The following is a 24,259-nucleotide window of genomic DNA, read 5'->3' as shown; positions in this document are numbered from 1 at the left end:
AGCAGAGACAACAATAGTTTTGGTTTGGGTTAAGCTGAGCATCAGTGGAACATGCACGGCAGAACCTCTGTGATGGTCTGGGTAACTCTAACAGCTGCCTCTTTTCCCCCAGAGCGGCCCGTACCACACTGACAGAGCACACGCATAATTAAGGGTTTACGTTCCGCTTTTAGGGAATGCTATGAAACAATATATGGAACATATATTTAACATATAGGCGAGGGGGGTGGAAGAAGACAGAAAGCGAGAGGTCTAGTGATAGCTGGGTGCTGGAACCAAACTCATAGATTTGTTTAGTTTCTCACTCAGAAGGGTTTAAATCTAGCCTATTTGCTGGTTTGCATGGATTGAACTAAGGAAATCCCATCCTTAGAAACATGGTCCAAGAGACAAACTTCTTGTTTATTCTTTGATTTGATTTAGTGCAATGATGGTTTGGTGAATCATGACTTATTAGAGATATTTGGTTTGTTTATTTGCTCGTGAAATGACAGATCCCATCATACTTTAGAAGTTACTGTCCAAACCTCCTCACCACAGCATCATACAGGTTGAGCCAAGTGCATCTTATATGTAAACATCCATACCCTTGATTGAGAGAACTGTGCAGGCAACCTGAGGAATCTCCAGCACCACCATAGACCCTCACTTGAGGGAATGAGTGGGCTGGTTTCCCTCCACTGTGCTCATTTAACCCTAATAAACACAAAAAAAAGCATAGGGGGAATAAAAGAAGGAACACTTAAATTGTCTCAAAACATTGTTAGTCACGCTACACTGCACCCGACTTGACTTGAACAGGGCCGTATCAACAATCAAAACGCTTGAAGCAAACCGCATCCAAATGAAAAGAAAGAGCAGAACAAGGGAAGAAAAAGACTCCAGGGCATGACAGTAGTAGCATTATGCCTTATCAGCCTTTACACTCCATGTTTTAATGATTAACCTTCCTCTCGGGAAGCCAGCCACTCCAGTCCGGCTCACTTCTGGCACTGTAGGTTCAACTTTATGGTCTTATTTTTAATGGAGGTAAAAAGGTTATACAATGGATTGGAGAATCGGGATGTTTGTGATGATGATTGGCCTGGGGGTGTTCGTAGTTAGGTACAGCTATTGAATACAGACAATGGGCCTGAAAAAAGCTATTTTTAATGTTGACGTGTGCTTCTTAGAATGGCTTTACATTACATATTAGGTCTATACACTTCCAAATTCTGTCCTAAATACAAATCAGAGATATTATATTACTTCCCCCAAACCCATAAAAGGCATCATTGAGACACTGTTACAATGACCCATATCCTGTACCTCAGTAACAAACACACAGGTGATGTGGTCAGAGGGTATGCTCTCCTCGCTACAGGAAGAGAGTATGAACCCAGGGCTAGATCTCATTAGTGCTGGAGTTCACCAGAGGAAAAATGAAGACAACTTTATTCATGTGTATTCATTCATTCAATGAATACATATTCACTCTTTTATTGTGTACCAGGGGAACACCAAAACTGGAAAGGGTCCCAGGGTCCCAGGGTCCCAGGGTCGGATGCTGGATTTTCCCATCGTCTTGATGAAAAGAGTCTTGCCGTTTATCATTTCATTTCGGATTCCGCCCCTCTCTAACATGGCTGCCCCTTCTGTGTGGAAGCGATGGTGGCTCTTCCCAGAATCTGACTCCTGACATGGTGGGCTGTTTGGTGCGTATTGGTCATTGAAAAAGTTAGAATAAATCTGGTGAAAGACCTAACTCATTCACATGACTCACCCAGAATGGTTACACCCCCACCCCTTCTCCCCTTCTCCATGGGAATGTTCTTTCTTCCATCCCTCCTTCCAGGATGAACTCATACCAAACCACGATTCAGTGCGGCTTCGAAGAACAAAAAAGCCTTTCATAAGACTCTTCATTCAAATCATACTCAGCAACAGCTAATCTGGAAAAATACATATGTAATAGCATGAGCAAAGATTTTAGGTCATCCACCATGATGCTAGCTAGGGAGCCTGAGAATTGAAAGTGACAGTAAGTTTAACATTGTCAGTAAAACCCTTTATCCTAAGGCCTGGGGAGGGGCTGGGGACCAAACCACGCTCCAGAATGTAGTGTTTCAGAAGGTTGCTACGTCAGTGAAAAGGGGACCTGGAATGTTTTGTTATATTATATTGATAGACGAGACACAGCAGCAGGGAAAACGTGTTGACACTGCACTTTTAGGGTGATATCTCTGTGGCAGGGGTTTGTATTCAAAAAGCAATGCACGTCAGCTTCAGAGTGAGGATTTGTAGAGGTTTAGATAAAAGCTGAGGATGATTGTGTTTATGCATAGACAAAGTCACATTCACATTTTGCAGAGTGTGTGTATAATCAAACTGTTCCCTAATGGGAGCCTCTTCCTGTTGTTTATTTGTCCCAGACAATCCCCACTGACTGCCATGACAACATCAAACTGAACAAAGCGTTTCCCATCTCCTGTTCCGCTCAAAAAGAGGAAAAATTTACATGGGAAAAGATTAAAACAAGTTTGTTTACCCAGTGAAATAAATGAATGCATTCCAGTGTAATTTCTGTTTTATTGCACAACCCCTCTCTATAAAGTCTGCCTGGCTTACACACAAAGGCTAAACTTCAAGAGTGTGTTTCCTTATAAAAACAAAAAGTCTGGATCACAGCAATTTGACATTCTGCTCTACTTGAGAATTTCAAACACACAAACCTACAGACCTACAGGCGAGTAGAGACTATGGCCCATACACTTAATATAACAATTGCTGCGCATGTTTGATATATTTGCATGCATTTCCATGTAAGACATGCTAGTTTACGTACTAGAAGTCACACACAGGGAATGGACAAGAGAGGGAGGCAGAAACAATCTTCATCCGTCTATCCATATTCAAATTGTGAGAGAATAGTGTAGTGAGTCCTGTTGTGTGATTTCGAAAAGGACTGCATCACAGGACAGTCTCAGAGTGCTCCAGACAGCCAGTGGCTGGGAGGAGAGTCAGGTGACGTGCCTGACAGAGGTAGACGGACCAGTAATGGAAAGGAAACAAGTCCAGCAGTTTCATATGTTCCCCTTACTTCCTCTCATTTGGAACTTGGGCTGTGGTCATTGTTTGAACACTAAGCTGTAGTTAACCACCATCAAAACCTGGACTTTCTACACAGAAAGGCAGGCGAGCAACTTGTTGCGCACATTCAGAGACATTTTTATGAACTCTGTCAGTGTCTGTCCTTTAGTCTCTCCACTGTAGTCTCTGTGAGAGGTTTGTGATGGACAGAGGCTGTGTCCAAGCCACCCTACCCAGTTACGGTGCTCCAGACAGGAGGAGTGGAAATCCCATGACCTCACTTCACCCAGTGCAACATCGGGTCAACAAGCCGCCCAACTCAACAACTTCCAAATGAAAAAAACAATCACTCCCTCAACCTACTGTACATCTGAAATATGACACTTTGCATTTAACTGAGAGAGAAAGAGAGAAGAGAGAAGAAAGAGTGCAAACACTTTCTGCTCATGTGGATCTTGTGGCTTGCATCTAGGCGCTGTATGTGTTGTGATGAATCCTGCCAAAAAGATAGTGTGGAACAAGTAAGGGAGCAAGGGAAATCAAATCAAAGTTTATTTGTCACATGCGCCGAATACAACAGGTGTAGACCTTACAGTGAAATGCTTACTAACAGGCTCTAACCAACAGTGCAAAAAAGGTGTTAGGTGAACAATAGTTAAGTAAAGAAATAAAACAACAGTAAAAAGCACGGCTATATACAGTAGCAAGGCTATAAAAGTAGCGAGGCTACATACAGACACCGGTTAGTCAGGCTGATTGAGGTGAGCCAAAGGATGGATGAGAAGACATGTCCTTTTGAGTTCAACCAGTGTCATCCAGATGAAATATCGTTTAACCCCTCACTTTCATCCTCTGTTCTGTTGACCCTGTGAAGTGAAGGGGTCAGCGTTGAATCAGAGGATGAGGATATTTAACAAGCTCTTGATTGGATAAACACACTAACGAAACACCGTTCTACGCAGTGGGAAGGTGTGATTGCTTTTCTCATGACCTTTTCAGGGTCCTTCATACGTATGGCAGGCTGTGTTATTTTGACTGAGGTGAGAATATTTTTCTGAGATGAGAATGTTGCTCATCAACTGGATTAGCGCTGAAATGCTGCAGCCAAAGGAAGTAGTCATAGTCTCAGAAAGCAACGCTACACTGCGGTGTGATTGACTTTCTCACATCCCCCAATGGACACAATAGTAAGAGAGAAATGAGCCTGTATCATTATGCAACAAGCAGAAATATCAGACTGATCAACAGGGCCCCTCTTTTTTGGGGGAGTTTCTGGCTCATCAATCAAGACATGACAGCCATACTGGCAACGTGCCTTCCCTAAAAGGACAACAACATACAGAGCACACAAACAACAGATACATTAAAAACTCATCTTTACTCCCATTGACTTCCACATTACAAGACCAATGTCACAGAAATATATCATCCAAATTCAAAGCACTTCATGCATGTACTATACTCCCTAGGGGCGATGGGCAACTAATAAAGAGTACAGACACAAGACCTGAAGGAGAATAATGGGGGACTGAGTAGATTCCTACTGTGGGAAGCTGCTGGGCTGAGTCGGGTGTCATTCTGTCTACTCCTTGTGTGTTAATGAGGGTGATATGGTGAGATAGTGTCACAGCAGGAGGCTAACTGCCACTCGGGTGACAGGCCCATGGAGAGGATCACCTTCTTAGCAAGCAGCCACTGGGTGGGCCTTAGGCCAGGGGACAACTGAGACAGGCAGGACAAGTCAGGGTTTACCAACAGTTCTCTACTGCGGGGCCAACTGGAAATTACTTAATGGGGGCAAGAAAATAAATAGTTTAACTCCAGAGAAGCAGCTGACGTGAGAAGTATGCCTCCTCAACAGTTAAATAAAACAGCCTTACAGAGAAAAATTGCTTAAATAGATTTAGCCTCTAGAAGCTGATGGAGCATGTCAGAGGAATGGAACCCAATCGACTAAAAACGAGTCTCATGTCTCATGCAGTAACAAAAACAATGTATGTGTGAAGTGTAAATGTGATTTGTTTACAGCGTATTATGAGTCCTCTTCTAACTGGAAATGAGTAAGTTGGCATTGCATTCTCAAATAACAGTGTGTTCCACGTCAAGCTGGAATGCACAGTGTCAGTGTCGAATCCGTCTTACCATGACTTCATAGGTGTTTCTCAAGGAAATCCCTCTCCCTTCTAGGCACAATGAGACGGCTTCCTGTTTAGAGAAAGTAGGATCCAGCCACTCAGCCACTCAGCCACCCACCATCCCTTTACGTAATTTCTACATACTAATGTAGTAATTTATCACAACTGCACAAAGTGCTCATATTGTTGTATTTCCATCATCCTCCTCATCCTCAGAAACATGTACGGTTATGAGGAAGGTCTACATACTCTATATGCATTGAGGTGTGGGAAGTGACAGAGAGCATTGTCCAAATCATGAAAAAAGAACAATGGCCCACGTTTTCATTCAGAACGTGAGTAAAGATAAGAAGTAAACCAATAAAATGTTAAAAAGTAAGTACCATATCATTGTAGGACGTGCAGTCTGGTCTCATATACTAGGCGTAACATAGCAAAAGTAAATCCGGGCCCTCAAATTATGCTGAACAAAAGAATAAACGCACATGCAACAATTTCAATGATTTTACTGACTTTCAGTTCATATAAGGAAATCAGTGAATTGAAATAAATTCATTATTATTTTATTATACCTTTATTTCAACAAGGAACACAGACTGAGACCAAGGTCTCTTTTACAGCTGGACCCTGCGCATGCATGTTTACACATACAGTTTAGGTACAATGATTAAAAAACTAAACAAGACAAACAAAATGATCACAGATAACACAAAAAAATCCAGCAACAGATTACATTTACACATAGGTTATTCTACTAACAGCACAAGAACTTGCATTACCCAAAACAGTTAGAAGCAATACAAAAATAAAAATGCTCCAATAAATATTTAAAATGAGCAAGGGGGACAAGAGTCTCAAGTTGAAGTTTAGTCTGCAGGCTATTCCATAGGCAAGGAGCGTAACAGGAAAAGGCAGCCATACACAACTCTGTGGAAATCGCATGGGCCTCAAGTGTAATCCATGCTTGAGACCTGGTTTTAGGAATTAAAATTCTAATATAGGCCCTAATGTATGGATTTCACATGACTGGGCAGGGGCGCAGTCATGGGTGGGCCTGGGAGGGCATAGGCCCACCTACTTGGGAGCCAGGCCCACCCACTGGGGAGCCAGGCCTAGCCAATCAGAATGAGTTTTTCCCCATAAAAGGGCTTTATTACAGATAGAAATACTCCTCGGTTTCATCAGCTGTTCTGGTCTCAGACGATCCCGCAGGTGAAGAAGCCGGTTGTGGAGGTCCTGGGCTGGCATGGTTACACGTGGTCTGCGGTTGTGAGGCCGGTTGGACGTTCTGCCAAATTCTCTAAAACAACACTGGAGGTGGCTTATGGTAGAAAAATTACATTCTCTGGCAACAGCTCAAGTGGACATTCCTGCAGTCAGCATGCCAATTGCACGCTCCCTCAAAACTTGAGACATCTGTGGCATTGTGTTGTGTGACAAAACTGCATATTTTAGAGTGGCCTTTTATTGTCCCCAGCACAAGGAGCACCTGTGTAATGATCATGCTGGATGGATTATCTTGGCAAATGAGAAATGCTCACTAACAGGGATGTAAACAAATATGTGCACAACATTTGAGGGAAATAAGCTTTTTGTGCGTATGGTACATTTCTGGGATCTTTTATTTCAGCTCATGAAACATGGGACCAACACTTTACATAGTATAATATGTCACGCTTGGTATGGTTACTTAAGGCAAAGTTAAAGGAGGGAAAGGGAAAGGGGGGTACCTAGTCAGTTGCACAACTGAATGCCTTCAACTTAAACAAATCAATCACTGAATCAGTTATTGGTCGAGCATATAACGTGAACGTCTAGTAACCCAAAGGTTGCATGTTCAAATCTCATCACGGAAAACTTGTGCATTTTAGTTAATTAGCAACTTTTCAACTACTTTCTAATTTTTAGCTACTGTGCAACTACTTATTAGCTAACCCTTCCCCTAACCATAACCTTAACCCTTTCAGTTAACCCTTCCCCTAACCCTAACCTTAACCCTTAACCTAACCTTAACACTAACCCCTAGCTAACATAAGCCAGCTAGCTAAGGTTAACATTAGTCTCCTAGCCACCTAGCTAATGTTAGCCACAACAAATTGGAATTCATAACATATGATATATTTAGCAAATTCGTAACATATTGTACATTTTGCAAATTTATAACATATCATACAAATTGTAATTCGGAACTTTTAATACGAAATGGATGATGGACATCCACAAATTAATACATACCATACGAAACGTAACATATCATACAAAATGGAGTGTGACGTATTTATGTACAGAATCATATGAAATGCTCTGAGACCAGGTTGGGAAGTAGTATAGTGATCCATTTTACAACCACAGATCAAAAACATATGAGATGGCATTGACCTAGAAAGAATGTACCTTTATACCTTCCAGCTTGCGCCACTGCCTGTAGCCAAAACAGATCATAAATGCCTCCCACTGCATTCCTGCAATAATTGTAAACCAGAGAGTAATGCTATTTCATCTCCAAGCCACCTCGGGCAATTTATTTACCTACAGTTATTGCGACTTCAGAAGCCAATTAAACGAGAGGTAGAGAGGAAGGCTGAGCGTTGGAGGGAAGAGTCCAGCCCAGCCCACTTCAAGTCGAGTCCTGCACCAGTCTATTTTCTCCTATCACCATCTGTCACGTCTGATCATCAGTCAGAGCGTACTGTATTCAACGCAAGACAACTGCGCTAAATAAGATCACGTTCTCAGGCAAAGTTAAACTTTTAAAAGGTAGGTCTTTGTAGTTATATTTGTGTAATAGCCTACTTATATTTGTAAGGGGTATTTTTCGTTTTTATAGACATTTTAATGATACTTGTTTGGTATTTATTTATTCAACAGATATTATGGTGTTTTAGACAGTTGATCGAAATTCTATAATTTGATGGCATATAATAACTAGGCTAAAGCAAGGACAGGTTTATTTGTCTTATATTTGAGAAATTCAGCAATGTTGTGGAAAATCCCGATATTTAGCTTGACAATTTTGATACAAGCCTGTAACCTATACTTGCCCACTGATAAGTTGATGAAAACAACAGATTTCAGTGTTGTCTTGTTATTTTTCTGAAATAATAAAAAACTTGAATAACTAATAATTATTTTAAAAACGTAACTTAATTCATAGATTTGCATACCCAATCCATAATAATTTTGAAGTAGTGTTTTATCATATGCTATGTTTCAAACAGATAAGCAACAATGCCTCAAATACAATTTAATACAATTGTATTTGCACATGCTTCGTAAAACAACAGGTGTAGACTAACATTAAAATGCTTACTTACGGGTCCTTTTCCAAAAATGCAGAGTTAAAGATTCAAAAAATAAAAATAGAAATAGTGGGACAAGGAATAAATACACAGTACACAACGAATAACAATAACGAGTGAAAAGAACATGGCTATTCAGGGAGTACCTGTACGGAGTCGATGTGCAAGGGTACGAAGTAAATGACGTAGCTGTGCATATATAGGTATGGGTAAAGTGACTGGACAACAGGATAGATAATAGACAGTAAATGGACAGTAGCGTGTGTGTGTGTGTGTGTGAGAGAGAGAGAGAGAGAGAGAGAGAGAGAGAGAGAGAGAGAGAGAGAGAGAGAGTGTGTGTGTGGCACACACTCTCTCTCTCTCTCTCTCTCTCTCTCTCACACACACACACACACACACGCTACTGTCCATTTACTGTCTATTATCTAAGTATGCATGTGTGCGCGTTTTATGTGTGTGGGCATATGTATTGTGTGTGTGTGCGTGTGTGTGTGTGTGTGTGTGTGTGTGTGTGTGTGTGTGTGTGTGTGTGTGTGTGTGTGTGTGTGTGTGTGTGTGTGTGTGTGTGTGTGTGTGTGTGTGTTTTGAGGTGCTAGTGTAAGTATGTGTGATTGTAGAGTCCAGTGTGTGTGTGTATAGAGTCAGTGCAGGAGATTTAGTGCATACAAAGTGTTTGTGTGTGTGTGTTGGGGTGTGCATGTGTGTTGGGATGCTAGTATAAGTATATGTGTATATGTGAGTGTGCTTACATTTCTGTTCATGTGTGCATCGAGATAATTAATCAAAGTTGATAGGCAAAATGACAGTTTTGCCCCTCAAAAATAAAACTGAGCTGGAAGAAAATAAGCTAAAGATGAATATGAATTAGTGACATAATAGGCCAAGTTTCTCCAGGACAAAACACTAATATTGGGAATTCTGTTATTATGTCTTTTTAATGGCGCCTTAGCTTGGTAATTTCTCATTTGTAAGGCACCTGTGGAGTAATGTCTTTGCTAGTTTCATACTCAAACATTCTATTAGAATTTGAACGAAGACAGGTACTGTTAATTACAAGATTAATGAGGAATGTACGCCCCCCCCCCCCTTTTACATGTGTGTGTTGTTACAGATAAATAGGCTATTATACTGTATTTCAATACTGTTATTTTGTTTCCAGGTTTCTTGCTTGTCTGAGCCATCCAGTGGATTGTCCAGGCATTGCACAGTATTGGATAATGCTATCACATTGAGGATTCTTATTACCATCCATTCTTATACTAAATACAAAAAACTGGACTGATCTATCTGTCAGAAACGACATTAAAAGAAAGATTTCCTAAGGAATGTACATTCCCCACTTCCAACATATTGAATTATGGACTGCCTAAGAACTATGTGACGCAGAGTGGAAAGCATCTTGTCAGCTAAAAAGAAAGCAACATTCTCAGAATACCAATGGAAGCATCGCATGCCGCTTACGCTGCTGTTGCTGCCCCCACTGTGGTTCCCATGACCCCCTCGGCAGGGTACCTGCTCCGGATGTTCCGCGAGTACCAGAGCAATGCTGTCATCAGAGAACACTACAACTACACAGGCAAACTGAAGGAGAACAAGTACAAGGATGGACTAAAGCCAGAGGCCATAGCCTTCCTGCTGATCTGCTTGCTCATAGTGCTGGAGAATGCTGTGGTGCTGTTGGCCATCTGGAAGAATAAGAAATTCCATCTGCCCATGTACTATCTGTTAGGCAGCCTAACACTCTCAGACCTGCTAGCAGGCTTCACCTACATGGTGAACATTGTGACTTCAGGGGCCAACACGTTAAATATGACCCCTGTGCTGTGGTTCCTGAGGGAGGGGGGGGTCTTCATAACGCTGGCCGCCTCCGTCATCAGCCTCCTGGCCATCGCCATTGAGCGCCACGTCACCATGGTGAGGATGAAGCCCTACCAGGGGGCCAAGCGAGGCCGAATGTTTGCCCTGATCGGGGCCAGCTGGGTGCTGTCAGTGTTCCTGGGGGTGCTACCTGTCCTGGGCTGGAACTGTATGGGCCGTCTGGACCAGTGCTCCACCGTCCTGCCGCTCTTTGCCAAAAGCTACATCCTCTTCTTCATCACCGTGTTCACCGCTGTTCTGCTGGCCATCGTGGTGCTTTATGTGCGCATCTTCCACACTGTCAAGTCCAACACAAAGCACCTGGGCTCTGGACCGCAGCGCAAAGGCCTGGCCCGCAAGTCCCAGAAGTACATGGCCCTGCTGAAGACTGTCACCATCGTGCTGGGCGTCTTCATCATCTGCTGGCTGCCTCTCTTCATCCTCCTCCTGCTGGACTTCTGCTGCCCGGCACGGAGCTGCCAGGTGCTCTTCAAGGCGGACTACTTCCTGGGCATCGCCATGTTCAACTCTCTCCTCAATCCCATCATCTATACACTGACCAGTAAGGACATGAGGAGGGCCATCCTGAGGCTGCTGTGTCGACGCTGCCTCCTCACCAAGGATGGCCAGGTGAAGAAGATAGGGGTGCCCTTCCTGGAGTGCAGTACCAGTAAGACTGAGGCGCCCTCCCATAGGCTGGAGGGCCTGGAGATCACAGTCTCCTCTGCCAACTTCACCCCTTCCACTATTAAAGCCATCTACCCCAGGATGTCAAAGACATGACGTGTCCATGACGGCCCAATGTGACTCAGCAGTAATAATGGATAATTGTCCAATTACAGTAAGAGCAGAGTTCTGGATACCCCCTTGACTGGACCACTCTTCGGCACCATCTTACAGCTGTGAGACTACAACATGTTAAGTATGGGTTGTAAATGGAACTACAAGCAAAGAGGAAGTAATACTCTTCCTCTCACCTCAATGGTAGAGAATGTCAGCGGAACCCACCATTGTCCTATGTTTTGCCTTCCTCCCCTGGTCTGGCATTTTCTTCCTAGACAGATAAGCTGGAGGTTTCCACTGAAAGACTGGTCGGTCTATTGTAAGGAAGTCAAACCTAAGTCACAGTGTTAGAGAAATAAATACCTTGTTGGTTTTTACTCTTCGGCGCAAAGCATTAAACGGATTAATATGCTGTTCTCATACTGTGAAATTCCTTTTCTCGTATGCTGAGATACAGTATATCTTTCATACATTAACAATCTTCCATAATCCAAACTGCAGAAAAGAAAAACCCTCCTGAAGGAATGGATTCATGTTTGTAGCAGTATTTTGAATTCACCATTTACCGGTAGTTAAAGAGAACCACTCAACCAGCAGCTGTGAAATGAACGTTATTCATGTTTTTTATTATACAAACATTGAAAACACATTCAGTACATTTTATTTTGAGTCATACACATAATTAAAGTATACATTTGAGCCATGCTAAGGCTCATCCTTACATCCCCTCTAAAGAAAATACATAATACAAACATAATGACATGTAGTTAAAACATGAAGAATCCACACCCAAAACTTCTGCCAGAACCATGTAATTTTTGTCATCTGATCTCAGGTCACGTTGATGCCTCTTCTGGTTTGCACATCTCTGGAGGTCTCTAAAACACACGTAGCAGCAGACATGATTGTGAGCAATAAAAAATACATTATTGACGGCTCTGATTTTGTGGACTCAAAGTATGGAAATCATATTGAACACAGCCTGTTCACAAAAACAATAGCATTCAGAACTTTCCTGTACAAGCTGGAGAATATCCCTCTCATGCAATGAAGTGTTATGTCTATCTTCTGTAAACAGTGGTTAATAGAAATTTGTCAAAGACAAACCACAAATGCTTGGGATGCCATGTATAAAGTTCCATTATGACAGCAGTGATGTTTGAAAGCAAGCAATTCAAATCTTTCACATTGTATATAAATGTACAAATGAAAAAAAATTATATGTCTTACTGTACTATACGGTATGTTGTGTAAATAAAATGAACTATAGTTTCTGTATTTTGTTTATTCTGAACTAAACTTAATTTATGAGGCCACTGCCAATGTTTTATATGTACATTCAAATGATAAATAAATGTATGTGAACAACATCTACAAAAACAGTATTTTTGGTCATTGTTTTGCAGAATATACATCCATTCAACTAACATTTAATCTAGTTATTTCCTCTCACCAAATCTTTGTGAAGCCAGAGGCCTCGTGTGAGAATATGAAAGTGTTAGTGTCAATGTGGTGAGTTCGATGTTTCAGATCTTTCACAGGAAGTTTACACTCTATCATTCACCAGTTATAAAAGGCTTTGACCTATATAGTCATCACATACCATATAGTTCAACACTGAAAAGTGCATAAACACTGATAAGCAAATGTCAACTTAATTCATTTGAGAAGATGGAACAGTCTACAAAATAAACATATACACCAAGGTGTAGTTTCCCACGATAGAGCAGAGAGATGCCAAAGAAACAATGTACTGTATATCACAATAAAATGTAAATGTCTGATCGATGCTGAAGTTATTGAAGTAAACACACACGACAAACCACCCACTTGGCCCACAGTGTACCAAATCCAAACCACAAGCAACCACCCAAGAAGAAGACATGCGCTTGTGGCAACAGAGAGAAAGCAGCAGTCATTGGGGACAATATACTTGACGCCCCATTTCCAGTAAGATTATAAACAAGAAACCACCAGCTGACGAGGTTACACAAGTTGAGATCCAAACGAAACCTGTCCCCCGCCCTGTATCAAATCAACTACTCACCACATGCTACACTGGCAGAAACCTTCCTACGCATTGGCAATAAAATGACTCATTTACAAAACGTGTGGGCCGTGCAATGAAGAGTAATGGTAAGATTTGCATAAATTGTGTGTGAGCAAAAAACTGCCCTTTTCCATTGAAGACTAGAAACAAGTCCTCTCAACCATAAATGGTTGAACTCACTTTGTCAACATGGACTTTTGCAAGTGGGTCAAGTTTGGGCTGTCCACAAATTTAATAAATACAGTTCCTCTAAAATGAAATAGTCTCCACAATAACTCATGGCTTTCTGCCATGCCAATTATTTTATCCCTTGGGCTTTTAGGCTAACAGATGTTCATTAGGAAAATTCAATGGGTTGACAACTAATAACAGCAACACATTATTACTGCAGCAGTTACAATTATCTTTTTATTCAACCAAAATCTCAGAAACACATGCCAATTGCGCATCCTCCTTGCTTTAGACATGGAAAGCCCGTGGAGGAATAGCATTTACCATGAATAACAGTTACCATTCCAGAAAATCTCAAAGTTTGCAAAAAAATGTATATTTTTTTATTGCTGCAATGGAGTCCAGAATACTGTCTGTTGCATAAGCACACCTTCACATTGGACATTTATTGCATTAAAAAGGTGAGCAGCACCCAACTTTTCAATACAGTAATTTCAGCACCGTATCAAAAAGCAGTGGGTTTGCAATGACACCTATTGGGAGAAAATAGTCCTTATAAAGATCATAATGACTATGGTGAAATTAGATACAAATAAAAGCTAGGGTTATAGGTTACTACCCAAATAACTATTCTAGGAAATGTGATGTTTAGGAAAACTGCTTTATTCAATATAACAAAATGTCATGGAAGTCAATACCAATAGGAATACAATCTTAGTATAAAACAAATGTATTACAACACACAACAGACAATCCAACTACAGGACAAACAACTACTGGACAGATATGGCAACTTTCCTTTGATCTCTTCTACCATTTAGTGCTGACAAAGTTCCACAGCTCATCACTGACTGAACACCGAGACCGCACAGAGGTGTCTATGTTGATTGGTGTGGCCAGGTCAGCTCCATAGTGCACTGCAAGGGATTAAAGTACACTCAAACTTTAGTTAAACGCAACGAAAATCAGCCAGCCATTAAACAAGAATTCCACATTTGTAACTTTGTGATGGAAAAACAGTTATGCAGTGACAAATACCTCCTCTCAGAATATGTGGCTCCGTGTCATACTCCCACTTGATCTTGGTCACCTTGTGGTACAACTGGGCCACGTATCTGCAGAATTAACAGTTTGTCAAGTTGCACCATGCTGTTCATGATGTGAGATCAATGCTCACCGACTATCATGGTTTAGTGTGGTGTTGGGAGTGATTATTTCAGAAGCTGTTAGTCCTACTCACATGGCTGATGGGATGACATCTGTAGTGTCATCATCAACCTCCTGCTGCAGGGTCTGCAGCTCCTGCTCCGAGTCACGCAGACTCTCCAGCTCCCTCTGCAGGAACCTGAGGAACAGGTCAAGGAAACCAACACGGGGAGAATCTCAATTGGTACTGTTCGACTCCTCAACTCCATCCTCTACTACTCCTCAACTCCAACCTCCCCTTGCCTGATTTTGAAAAAGGTCAAAGGTAATTGAGGAGCGGTGAGGAAACAAATGCACTTGTATTAAATAAGAATCCTTGTCCACTCATGTCATCAGGCAAATTACGTTTACAGGGGTGGAGTCCCAAAATAAGTGTAATGTGATAACATTTAGCTAGTAGATCAAAACTATGTAGCTTTTTTTTTTTTTTTATGTGCGCATGCATTTCTCTTTCGAGAAAACAGCTGATTTAAAGGGGTTGTTGCAGAATTTAACACACTTCCGTGCTAGTCACCGGGAGGATCCTCTGCATACTCACTGTATGGCATATAAACTGAAATCTCAAAATACTTTCAACAATGGATGGCAGCCTGGTCAGTCTGCAGCAATGGACAAGCTCAAGGTAGAATGTGACTGCTCCCTAAATGTATTATCTGGGCAACACAGCATTCATGTGCACTTTTGAGAGCACCAATTGCAGTACATGAAGAACTTGTTCTGTGTAGAGACAGAGCATGACTGGGTGAAGGATACTGTAGTTCTGAGTCCATGTTCTGGCTCCTTGCTGTACACTGGAGCAGCTCCTGCTCCAGGCTGTCCAGCTCCCGCTCTGCCTGGCTCTTCTGCCCCTCCAAGTCCAGCAGCTTCTGGCTCGCCTCATCCCCACACTGAACTACACCTGAGGACAATGGCGATCACGATTAGGCTATATATCTTGAAGGCATGGAAAGAAAGTAAGTTATCATATGATAGGATCTACAAGTTTATTATTTTTCCTTGCCGTTTAACACCAGTGTGATGGTTTTCTTCGTGTCCAAGTGTCGCTCAAAGAAACACTGCTGTTTTTCTCTCACTTTTCTTAATTCATCGTCAGCTTTGCTGCTTTTCAGTATTTTGACCATCGACTCTCCCGTGTCCATAACGTCCTGAAGCATGGTGACACGTCTTTTCTGTGGAATATTTTAGTAGAAATAGATAAATGACTGCCTGTTCTAGAGCAGACTAGCTGGTACATCACCACTAAAATTGTTTGCTGCCTACGGTCAACAAAATCAAATGGTATGTCTAACTAAACGTTAGCTGCAGAGGCTCTTGCTTGAAAACAGTAGTCAACTTTAATGCCCAGACCCTCTGACGACAGCTACTGTTACTAACATCTTAATTAGATACGTTTAGAAAGTTGTACAACAAGCATTGACTTGCCGTGTTTTGCCGAATGTAAGTTCACTTCAGTCGTTTCCATATTCAAAGTTGTCCTGCGAGCGCGCGCTTACATGAGGTGCCAGCGAAAGTGCCTGACGGAATTCTTGTTCCTAAACAGAAAACTAAATTACAGGACAATTGTAAAGTATTTATTCACATACACAATAAGTAGATGCCTACAATTGAAAATATCAAATTAATAGAAAGCGCCAAAAATATCCAGCGTTGTGATTGGCTAGATCCAAATAGGGGCGCCAATGTCGTGAGATCGCAAGATTTATTTTACACAATGGAACCTGATGGACCCACGGAGTTTACTTTTCGTTAGACGAACAACGTATAGCAGTGGTTCCAACCTTTTTCGATTACTGTACCACCAACTGAATTTTGCACTGGCCGGAATACCCCCTCGTGTGCATTTTACCAGTAGGCCTATGGTCTATTCTCAAATACCCCGTGGATAGGCCAAGTACCCCTGGTTGGGAACCAATGATTTATAGTATACGATGGAACTGCGGTTGTGCGGTGAGATAGGTAGGCTCACTGTACCTCCAGAGGTTATTTCTGGACAAAATGTTTACATTTTAGGGAACCATTTTCTTCTCATGAACAACAGTTGGGAGTACACAAAATGTCCTACAATTGTATTGCACAGTTTGCAAAATACAGTCAAGTAAATCACAATTGTTCCAAGAGTTGTTCAAGCTGATCTGAGTTTTCAGGAATAAAATACAAAATATACAATTCTAAGCGGCCGTCAGAAAAATAGCAGGAATGGCAACTATCAGTGCCAATGCTATTGTAAGCTCATTCAACTTTGATTTATTAGGAACCATACTGTTCTCTGGTCCATTTATATTGTGCAGTTTGTCACTTTACCAACCATTCTCCGCAAACCACAAAAATATAAGGGGAAATAAATCATAATGGTGCCGTTCTCTCCCTCACTCCTTGATCCCTTGCTTCTCAGTCTTCTCTTGAGCCTTTCGTTTCTGCCTGCCAAGCTGCCTGAAGTGCAGTCTCTTGGGATTCAGTCCATAAGCCTTCAGTCTCTGTCCGCTAAACTCTCGCCCACCCATTTTCACCCTGAAGGGCCCCTTCCCCGACATGAGGCGGCTTCCTGGGTGCCTGTTTTTCTTCTTGGGCAATTTTGGCCTTTCAGTCCTTGTGTTGGCAGTCTCCTGAGTGGTAGCAACTGTTTCCTGCTCCAGTTTCAACTTCTTGGATTTGGGTATCAGGAACTCCTCTTCCTGGTCTCCTGCCTCTCTTAGTGCCTGGACTACCGTCCCCTCACCAGAGTCCAATGCAGAGCTTTCCTGACTGAGTCCAGCCTCATCATCATCCTCCAGATCCTTGTCATCCTTCTCTGCATTCTTCATCCTGTCTCTTCTCTTCTTACCCACTTTGGTCTTGCCCTCTGCTTTGTCCTCCCTGCAAGGAAATATGAGCACAAATGATGATAATTATATGTCAATTGATGATAATTCAGTTTTCAGATTTCGTAGAGAACATATTCTGCCAATCTGCATATGGTAGAATACTCACTCAGCATAGAAAGAGTTCAAGACTTCTATCTTTTTCTTAATATTTTGTCCTTTGATTTTGTAGTTCTGCAAATCACTAATTTCCTCCTTGTCAGACCTGAAAAAGAGATCAAAGGAAAAATCTGAAAGGCCATTTTCCCCATAGGTAGCTGATTAGTAAATGCTTACTGTTTTGAGACCAGATTCAGTACCTGAACATGCAGGTCTTCTTTAGCGAGGCCCAGCGGTTCAGCTCTTTCTCATCTGCTCCCAGGATCTGATGGAAGAATTAGTTACTTTCTGTAATAGTAACATATTCAAACAGCCACTTTAAACATAGATGCTAAATCCACAGAAATGACTTTAAACCTAATTTGTGCAGATAAGGCTCCAAGCAAGTTGATAACTCAGTGCATACAAGCATTTCCCTTTCTATCATTCTGTCTCCTCATCCTCGTCTGCTCAGAGAGAAGATTAACTGAAGTCATGCCCTGGTCAGAGCCGTCCCCGGAGGGTGGCAATACCAGGTCAGTCACATCTCAGCTCATCAGTGCAGGACTCAGGGTCTGTACAGTACAACACTATAGCACAACCCAGGGTTGGGGGGGTCAATTATATTTACATTCCAGACAACTAAAAAAGTTAACCAAACTCCAATATTTTCTAATTGAAAAGCATGGGAAAGAATTAGAATTTTAGTGTACTTCCTGAATTGACATGACCCCAACCCTGAGACAACCTAGTAGGAACTAGAGCTCCCAGTCTCACCTCGTCAGTGGACAGGCCAAAGTCATTGGCCAGGACCTGCCTGTAGCGAAACCTGCAGGGGATGTCGTCTATGATGTCCTCATAGTCCAGCTTATAGTACTCATCCAGGTACTGCTCAAAGGACTTCTCCTCTGAAACACATATAAAGGATGGATGCATGAAAGAGTATTCAGTCTCAATATCTATAGTACATCGAACAAAATCTAAAAGGTTATGGAAAATAACCCAAGATTCATGGTGCTGAACCTCCTGAGACTTACGGGGGTCAAACACTGGCTTGTTTTGGGTAATGACCTCAGCAAAATGAGACTTCTTTCTCTTCTTTCCCATCAGCAGGGCATCCACCTTCATCTTCTCCTTTTTCTTCTGCTTCTTGGAGGTGCTTGGCTGACTGGGATCATAGTCTGCATCCATCTGGTCAAGTGAGAGTTCAGATGAGTGAGTCACATACAATCTCAAAGGCCTGACTATCTCCAACATCAATGAGACCTTTATTTCTGACTAGCCTCCCCTAAATGTGTTTCAGAAGGTCTGCAGGCAATGCTGAAGTGATGATCATATTAGAGGAACTCACAATAAAATCAGGATCTTCACAGTTTGGCTGGTCATACTCTTCTCCTTCATGCTCCTCTTCCTCCCCTTCTTCACCACCATATTCCTTTTCTTCACCCTCTCCTGTCCATGTGTCCCAGTTCCAGTGTTCTGCAGGACAGAGAAAGCTACCTTATTACAATGTCACCGATTCTAAAGTATTCAATTCTACTTGAGATAATAAAATCAGCAACGAGTGACTTACCACCCTCTAGCTCTTCAACTTCAAACTGTGGCTTCTCCCCCTCTTCCTCTCCATAATATTCATCACCAAAGAATTTCTGGAAGAAGAAAAAAATACAGGGAGAGACAATAAGAGGAGTGTCTTTATTTACAATCCGTTTCTCTTCTTGAGGTGTGAGAGTGGTCACCTGCATGAGCTGGTCATGCTGCTGGGGGTCAAAGTCTCCCTCCAGGTCCACCTGACTGAAGGCCAGCTGCTCGTTGCCTGTCAGCTCCTGCAGCCGTCGCAGCTTCTGCATGATCTCATTACGCTTCAGGTTCTTCAGCTGCTTCAGCTGCTCATGCTTCTGCTCCTTCTCCTGCAGGGGCCAGAAGAGTGACAGTCAGTTCGTTGGGAGAGTGAGAGAAATGAGGAAGGGATGGAGTGATGTATAAGATTAACTAAAAGAGAGTCTACTGACCCTTTTCTTCCTATCCTTCACTTCCTCCCTTTTGAGCTTCCTGCGCTCGTCTTTGGAGCGGACAGAGGTGGCAATGGTACGGGGGTAAGTCTTGATCTGTAAGGAACAATAAGATATGAGACCAAGGTACATACACTACACCATACAAACAGACATGTGCATGTAGAGACAGACGGGAAAGTCCACCTTCTGGGCATCAGGCTCCTCAAAGCGGAAGTTGTAGTGTCTTTCAAAGTCCTCCTGGCGCTCCAAGAACGACTCCCCATCCTCTTCTGAGTCCTCCACGTCATCATTCACCACCTCGTCATAGCTGGGGATCCTGCACACAGCCATGGCAGATTAGTACACAGTCAGTCACTCTACGATTACAATTGAAAGCATACATGGACAAAACATATGTGTAGACACATAAAATAACTTGTGTAAATAACTTACCTGTCCATGTCATCTTTCTCCATGTAGCCCTTATTCAGGACAAAATCCCTAAGGAAACACTCCTTCTCATCCAGCTCTGGGTCGTTCCAATAGTCCCTCAGGTATTTCTGTCTCAACACACAGAGCACATATTTCAGTCACAGCAGGTCATTACATATCTCTCTCTTGCCCTCTATTCCAACAGTCTCTCCATCACTCACCATGTCCTGCACCTCTTCTGGGCCCCCCAGCTCTGCCTGGCCTTTCAGCCAGTCCAAATAATCCTCTTCCTCTTTATCCTGTTGGGTAGAAAGATAACAGGTTAGAGGAATAGAATGTTTCTCTCTGCAGTGCTTTATACTGTAAGATAAGACAAAGTCAGGTACCGGTTCCCACTGACCTTCTCTTCCTGTGTTTTACTCCTCCTCTTCAGCAGCTGAAAGTCCTCTTCACTGCCCTCCTCATCACTGTCCTGTATGAATTTACGGAAGCTGGTGGAAGCATGGCACAGTGTTTATGTTCCAAAGACAGTTATAAAAGACAGAAAACAAGAGTTTATTTATTTGTGTAAATGCACCCTGTTCTTTAGGGCAAAGGACACAGTGATTATGAGAGAATTTAACCCTTACCTCTCTTTCAATTCTCTCTGCTCCTGGATGTAACTTGGAGATGCAGCTCTCTGTCAAAGAAAGCAAAGGCAAACAATACATGACTTCTCATGACATACCTCCATGTAAATGTGTCATAACAAACAATGTATCATAACATGCCTCTCTCCTCTTTGCAGCCTCTTCATCATCACTCTCCTCGTCATCATCATCCTCATATTTACTGGGAATGAGACAAATTGTTATTGTTAAACCATTTGCCCAAAATGAGATACAAAGATATGCACAGTAGGAACACTGCACCTCACTCACCCTCCCCTTTCCAAGATAACTTTTCGCTCATAGTCTTTCAGATACATTGGCTTCTCTGTGGTTTTCTTTGAAGTTGAAGGCTGGGCATCATCCCCAATGGATGCATCTGATTAAGAATGAAAAGTTGGGTGGTGAAAGACACCTCAAACAAACAAGCAACACAGAATCAAAGTGTCATACCGTAATCAGTTGCAGCAACAAGACACGCTGACTGATGACATACCTTCCACTGTGTAGAACGTTGCATCAGTCTGATAGATCTTAGGATCTTTCTTCTTCAGCAGAGACAGTGTTCTGTAGAAGTCCCTTTCAACTTTGGGGTCAAGTTCCTAAGAAGACACACATTAGTCTGCATTGAAATTACAAATATACAGGTCAAGGACACAAAAGTAGGACCAAAAACACTGACAAACCATAAACAGAACACCATGGCAGTGTTGGCATTGTGAACTTGAAACTATATAGCTAGCCAAATTAGACACAGTAATAGTACTTACCACCTCGCTATCATCATCTGACTCTGAATCTGAACCAGACTCACTCTCGTCAGCTTGGTCGCCATATTTGTCTTTCACTGAAATAAATCAATAATGAACATGACAAGCCATTCAATGTGTTGCAAGCATTCGGCCAGCAAAACAAGTCAGAACTAAATCTAGCTGGACATGCTAGCTACCTAGTTATAACCAAAAATGTAATGATGGCTAAGTTAACTTCTGAGCGTATTATTATGTAAGTTAAATCAATTACAGAATAAGATTAATTTCAAGTGAGAATGGGATCAAAAGTTTGCAAGCAAGTTGAAAAGGATAACTTTAGCTAACATGAGCTAAACGGCTGGCTTGCTAGCTAACAAGCTTGGGAAGTCACACTTACGCCTTTGTAACTCTTCTTTTTGTCTATATTTATCATATTTCTCTGCAAACTTTGAATTAATCTTGAAATCCGATTTGCCTGACATGATTACTTTTGAACTGGATAATATTTATCGGGAAAAGAATTCAGTGATATCTGTTCATGATGCTAACATCCACAGCAGCATGTATAGAACTACCACGTGGTTTCCTGAGAGGTGCGTCAGAGTTCCAAACGAGGATCAACCAATCATAGGTTTAGAAAATATGTACGTTTTATCAACAAATATATTTGTTGCCAATATAAAATGATTTTTGGTATATATATAAAAAAAATATATCTAAAAATATTTCTTAGAAATATATTGCCAATTCAAATTAAGGGTCCTAGTTTGAGAGCATTGATGGCCTTGCCTTTTGTGTTAGTAAGAACATTAGTATTATTTATGTTGAGTTATAATCTCCAACCTAGTAGCAATGTGTGTGTCAGATACAATGCTAATCTACTCTGTAGCTATCTAATGTTTTTGTGTTGTCTATGTGTGTGTCGTTGCCCATCACAATGTTTTTGGAATGAGACTCAGTAGCACAGCTGGGGGCGCTCTAGTACAAATTGTCAATATGTATAGGCCCATATGCACCATGCTGGTCAATCCCTATGGTTTTTTTTAAAGATCATAAGGTGACCAGACAGTGAAAGTACAGGAGATAATGTCTACTGGGAGGATAGTTTACACAAGACTTAGGAATGTATTTTAAAAACAGTAATGGAATTAATTATTCCAATTATCTGTCTCAGAAAGAACAGGTCAAAGACACCAGTTTACTCACCCTGTTTTCAATTGCAATTATCGAGACAACTATTCCTTTTTTATACTTCATCAATATAATGTTCTGTTTTTGTCTAGTTGGACGAGTTAGGCCTATGCCCAAATTATCTCAGTATATTCTGTTTGTCACCTCAACATTCCTGTGGCTCTGACCTCTCTGAATTGGGCTTTACTCAGATCCTTTCAAACAACAACCTAGTATATCGTTTTACATGGCGTCAATTATCCCCCATGTTCTCTTTGCTGTTTGCTCTTTGTACATAGCTACTCTGAGTCTTCTTCATCTCCCTGGGCCCCACAATAAATGATCAGTGATGTTTACATTGCAATTCTTTGCCAATCTATGTAGCTTATCAACACTGTCAAACGAGTCTGTCAAATAATAACACATCCCACCTAAAGCAAATAATAGTGCCTGAGATAAAAAGACTGTTTCTGGAATGATTAATGACTTTAAGTAGCTTCATTCACCTCATGTCTTGAATAGTTGACCAGGTATTGGAGGGCTGTAGGGAGTGAGGCTGCAGTGGGATTCAGAGAGGAGGAAGGTGTTTATCTGAGGTCTGAGGGGATAGCCAAGGGACAGCAATATAACTGTTGTTTCACGAAATGAGTGCCTTTTTGCGTCCCTTTGATGTTTTTAAGTAGAAATTGTGCACCAATGTTACATTTTTAAAGCTTGTTATATTTAATGAAGTGCTCTTTAATATAGACCACATAGATAATTCAATAAATCAGATTTTTTTTATGTAAATGAAGACAAAATTCAGTATTTTCACATGTCCCTCAGTGCACCCTCTATGACTTTCACCATCATTGTAAAGCCCCAGTTATTTTGCTGCTTTGACAAAGTCATTTCTGAAGATCAATATTTATTTAATGTGATTAGTGATTAATTTTAAGATAAAAAAAACGAACTGTCCCTCATTTTAAGGTCAACCCTATTACGTGAACTGAACTCTAATTTCAATATGGTGAAACTATTACTTGACATCTAATAGTCAAATCATAGCGTACAAGAAGGTGAGTTGGCTCTACTCTTTTTGGCCATTTTCTGGTGTTTTGTGGTGAAAACTGAGTGGTTCGAGCATAACACGTCAACCCTGTTACCCATGGATAAACAAGCTAGAAATGTTTTAACAATTTCATTTTTTCCCCTGACGCTTGTATTCAATTGCACCTCCCTGTGGCACACAACAAGCTTTCTTTTCCCCTGTCACAAGGGGATGTATGGCTAATTTAAGATGAAATCTTCAACCCTGTAACTTTATTCTGGACTCAGTGCCACTTACTGTTGTAATTTAGTTGTTGAACCTCTTGAGTTGTGAAAACTAGCTTTTTATTAAGTTGAACATGTGCTCTTTACCGCAGAATGTTAAAATGAAGTGAATTCAAACAGTTTTTTTTACCAAGTTACACATCTCAAAAGGAACCAAACTGGTGTAATTTATGTATCCTTTTATAATAGCCTACCCCGTGGCTCAGGAGTTTTTCTCACCTGAACTGGCATTAATTGGAGTTAAAAATTAGATGAAGATTGTCTTCATCTGAAGAAAATAGATCAAGATGGGATGAAGAATTTAACTGGAAGCAAAACTACAAATCAAAGCTTTCTGATGTGTAGAATGACACTGTATCATGTCATCATTACGTGAGAGGGCTCACCTAAAAAATGTAGAGTCATGATATATAGGTAAACAATGGACAAAACATCAACAGGTTT

The 24,259-nt window shown here is 41.5% G+C and overlaps 3 protein-coding genes and 1 non-coding gene across 4 annotated transcripts; 1 reads left to right on the top strand and 3 right to left on the bottom strand.

The window, feature by feature from the left end:
* The first annotated feature begins 7,660 nt into the window (after positions 1–7,660).
* On the top strand, positions 7,661–12,525 carry LOC106601325 (sphingosine 1-phosphate receptor 1). The gene is made up of 2 exons (XM_014193441.2): positions 7,661–7,961; positions 9,663–12,525. Exon 2 carries the CDS (start codon positions 9,941–9,943, stop codon positions 11,141–11,143), a length of 1,203 nt encoding a protein of 400 aa, XP_014048916.1. The 5' UTR covers positions 7,661–7,961; positions 9,663–9,940; the 3' UTR covers positions 11,144–12,525.
* Positions 12,526–14,007: 1,482 nt separating this feature from the next.
* spc24 (SPC24, NDC80 kinetochore complex component, homolog (S. cerevisiae)) lies at positions 14,008–16,036 on the bottom strand. The gene is given in 6 exon segments (NM_001141537.1): positions 14,008–14,281; positions 14,403–14,479; positions 14,605–14,709; positions 15,324–15,468; positions 15,571–15,739; positions 15,993–16,036. Coding segments are annotated over 5 exon segments (588 nt in total). The 5' UTR covers positions 15,725–15,739; positions 15,993–16,036; the 3' UTR covers positions 14,008–14,174.
* Positions 16,037–16,119: 83 nt separating this feature from the next.
* LOC106601324 (protein KRI1 homolog) lies at positions 16,120–21,921 on the bottom strand. Its single transcript, XM_014193440.2, has 19 exons — positions 21,729–21,921; positions 21,350–21,426; positions 21,076–21,181; positions 20,853–20,958; positions 20,703–20,763; positions 20,562–20,611; positions 20,333–20,423; positions 20,154–20,231; positions 19,954–20,060; positions 19,705–19,837; positions 19,519–19,614; positions 19,246–19,416; positions 19,080–19,155; positions 18,858–18,985; positions 18,544–18,697; positions 18,284–18,414; positions 17,728–17,792; positions 17,538–17,633; positions 16,120–17,423 (listed from the first exon to the last, which is right to left on the bottom strand). The coding sequence occupies exons 1-19, from the start codon at positions 21,811–21,813 to the stop codon at positions 16,937–16,939; spliced, it is 2,298 nt and encodes a 765-aa protein (XP_014048915.1). The 5' UTR covers positions 21,814–21,921; the 3' UTR covers positions 16,120–16,936.
* LOC123741952 (Z30 small nucleolar RNA) lies at positions 17,974–18,071 on the bottom strand. The gene has a single exon (XR_006769475.1). It is a non-coding gene; the product is annotated as a Z30 small nucleolar RNA (small nucleolar RNA).
* Positions 21,922–24,259: the final 2,338 nt, after the last annotated feature.

The sequence above is a fragment of the Salmo salar genome, chromosome ssa03, assembly GCF_905237065.1.
Source record: "Salmo salar chromosome ssa03, Ssal_v3.1, whole genome shotgun sequence".
NCBI lineage: Eukaryota > Metazoa > Chordata > Actinopteri > Salmoniformes > Salmonidae > Salmo > Salmo salar.
The sequence above is the reverse complement of the archived record's forward strand: the minus strand, read 5'-3'. Positions and strand labels throughout refer to the sequence as shown.

Excerpts from the sequence above, each read along its gene's own strand:
- LOC106601324 (XM_014193440.2), bottom strand. The coding sequence starts at position 21,813 with ATGTCAGGCAAATCGGATTTCAAGATTAATTCAAAGTTTGCAGAGAAA. Across the intron at positions 21,427-21,728 it reads AAAAGAAGAGTTACAAAGGC|TGAAAGACAAATATGGCGAC; the intron begins GTAAGTGTGACT and ends GATTTATTTCAG. Across the intron at positions 17,424-17,537 it reads TTGAACTCTTTCTATGCTGA|GGAGGACAAAGCAGAGGGCA; the intron begins GTGAGTATTCTA and ends ATTTCCTTGCAG.
- LOC106601325 (XM_014193441.2), top strand. The coding sequence starts at position 9,941 with ATGGAAGCATCGCATGCCGCTTACGCTGCTGTTGCTGCCCCCACTGTG.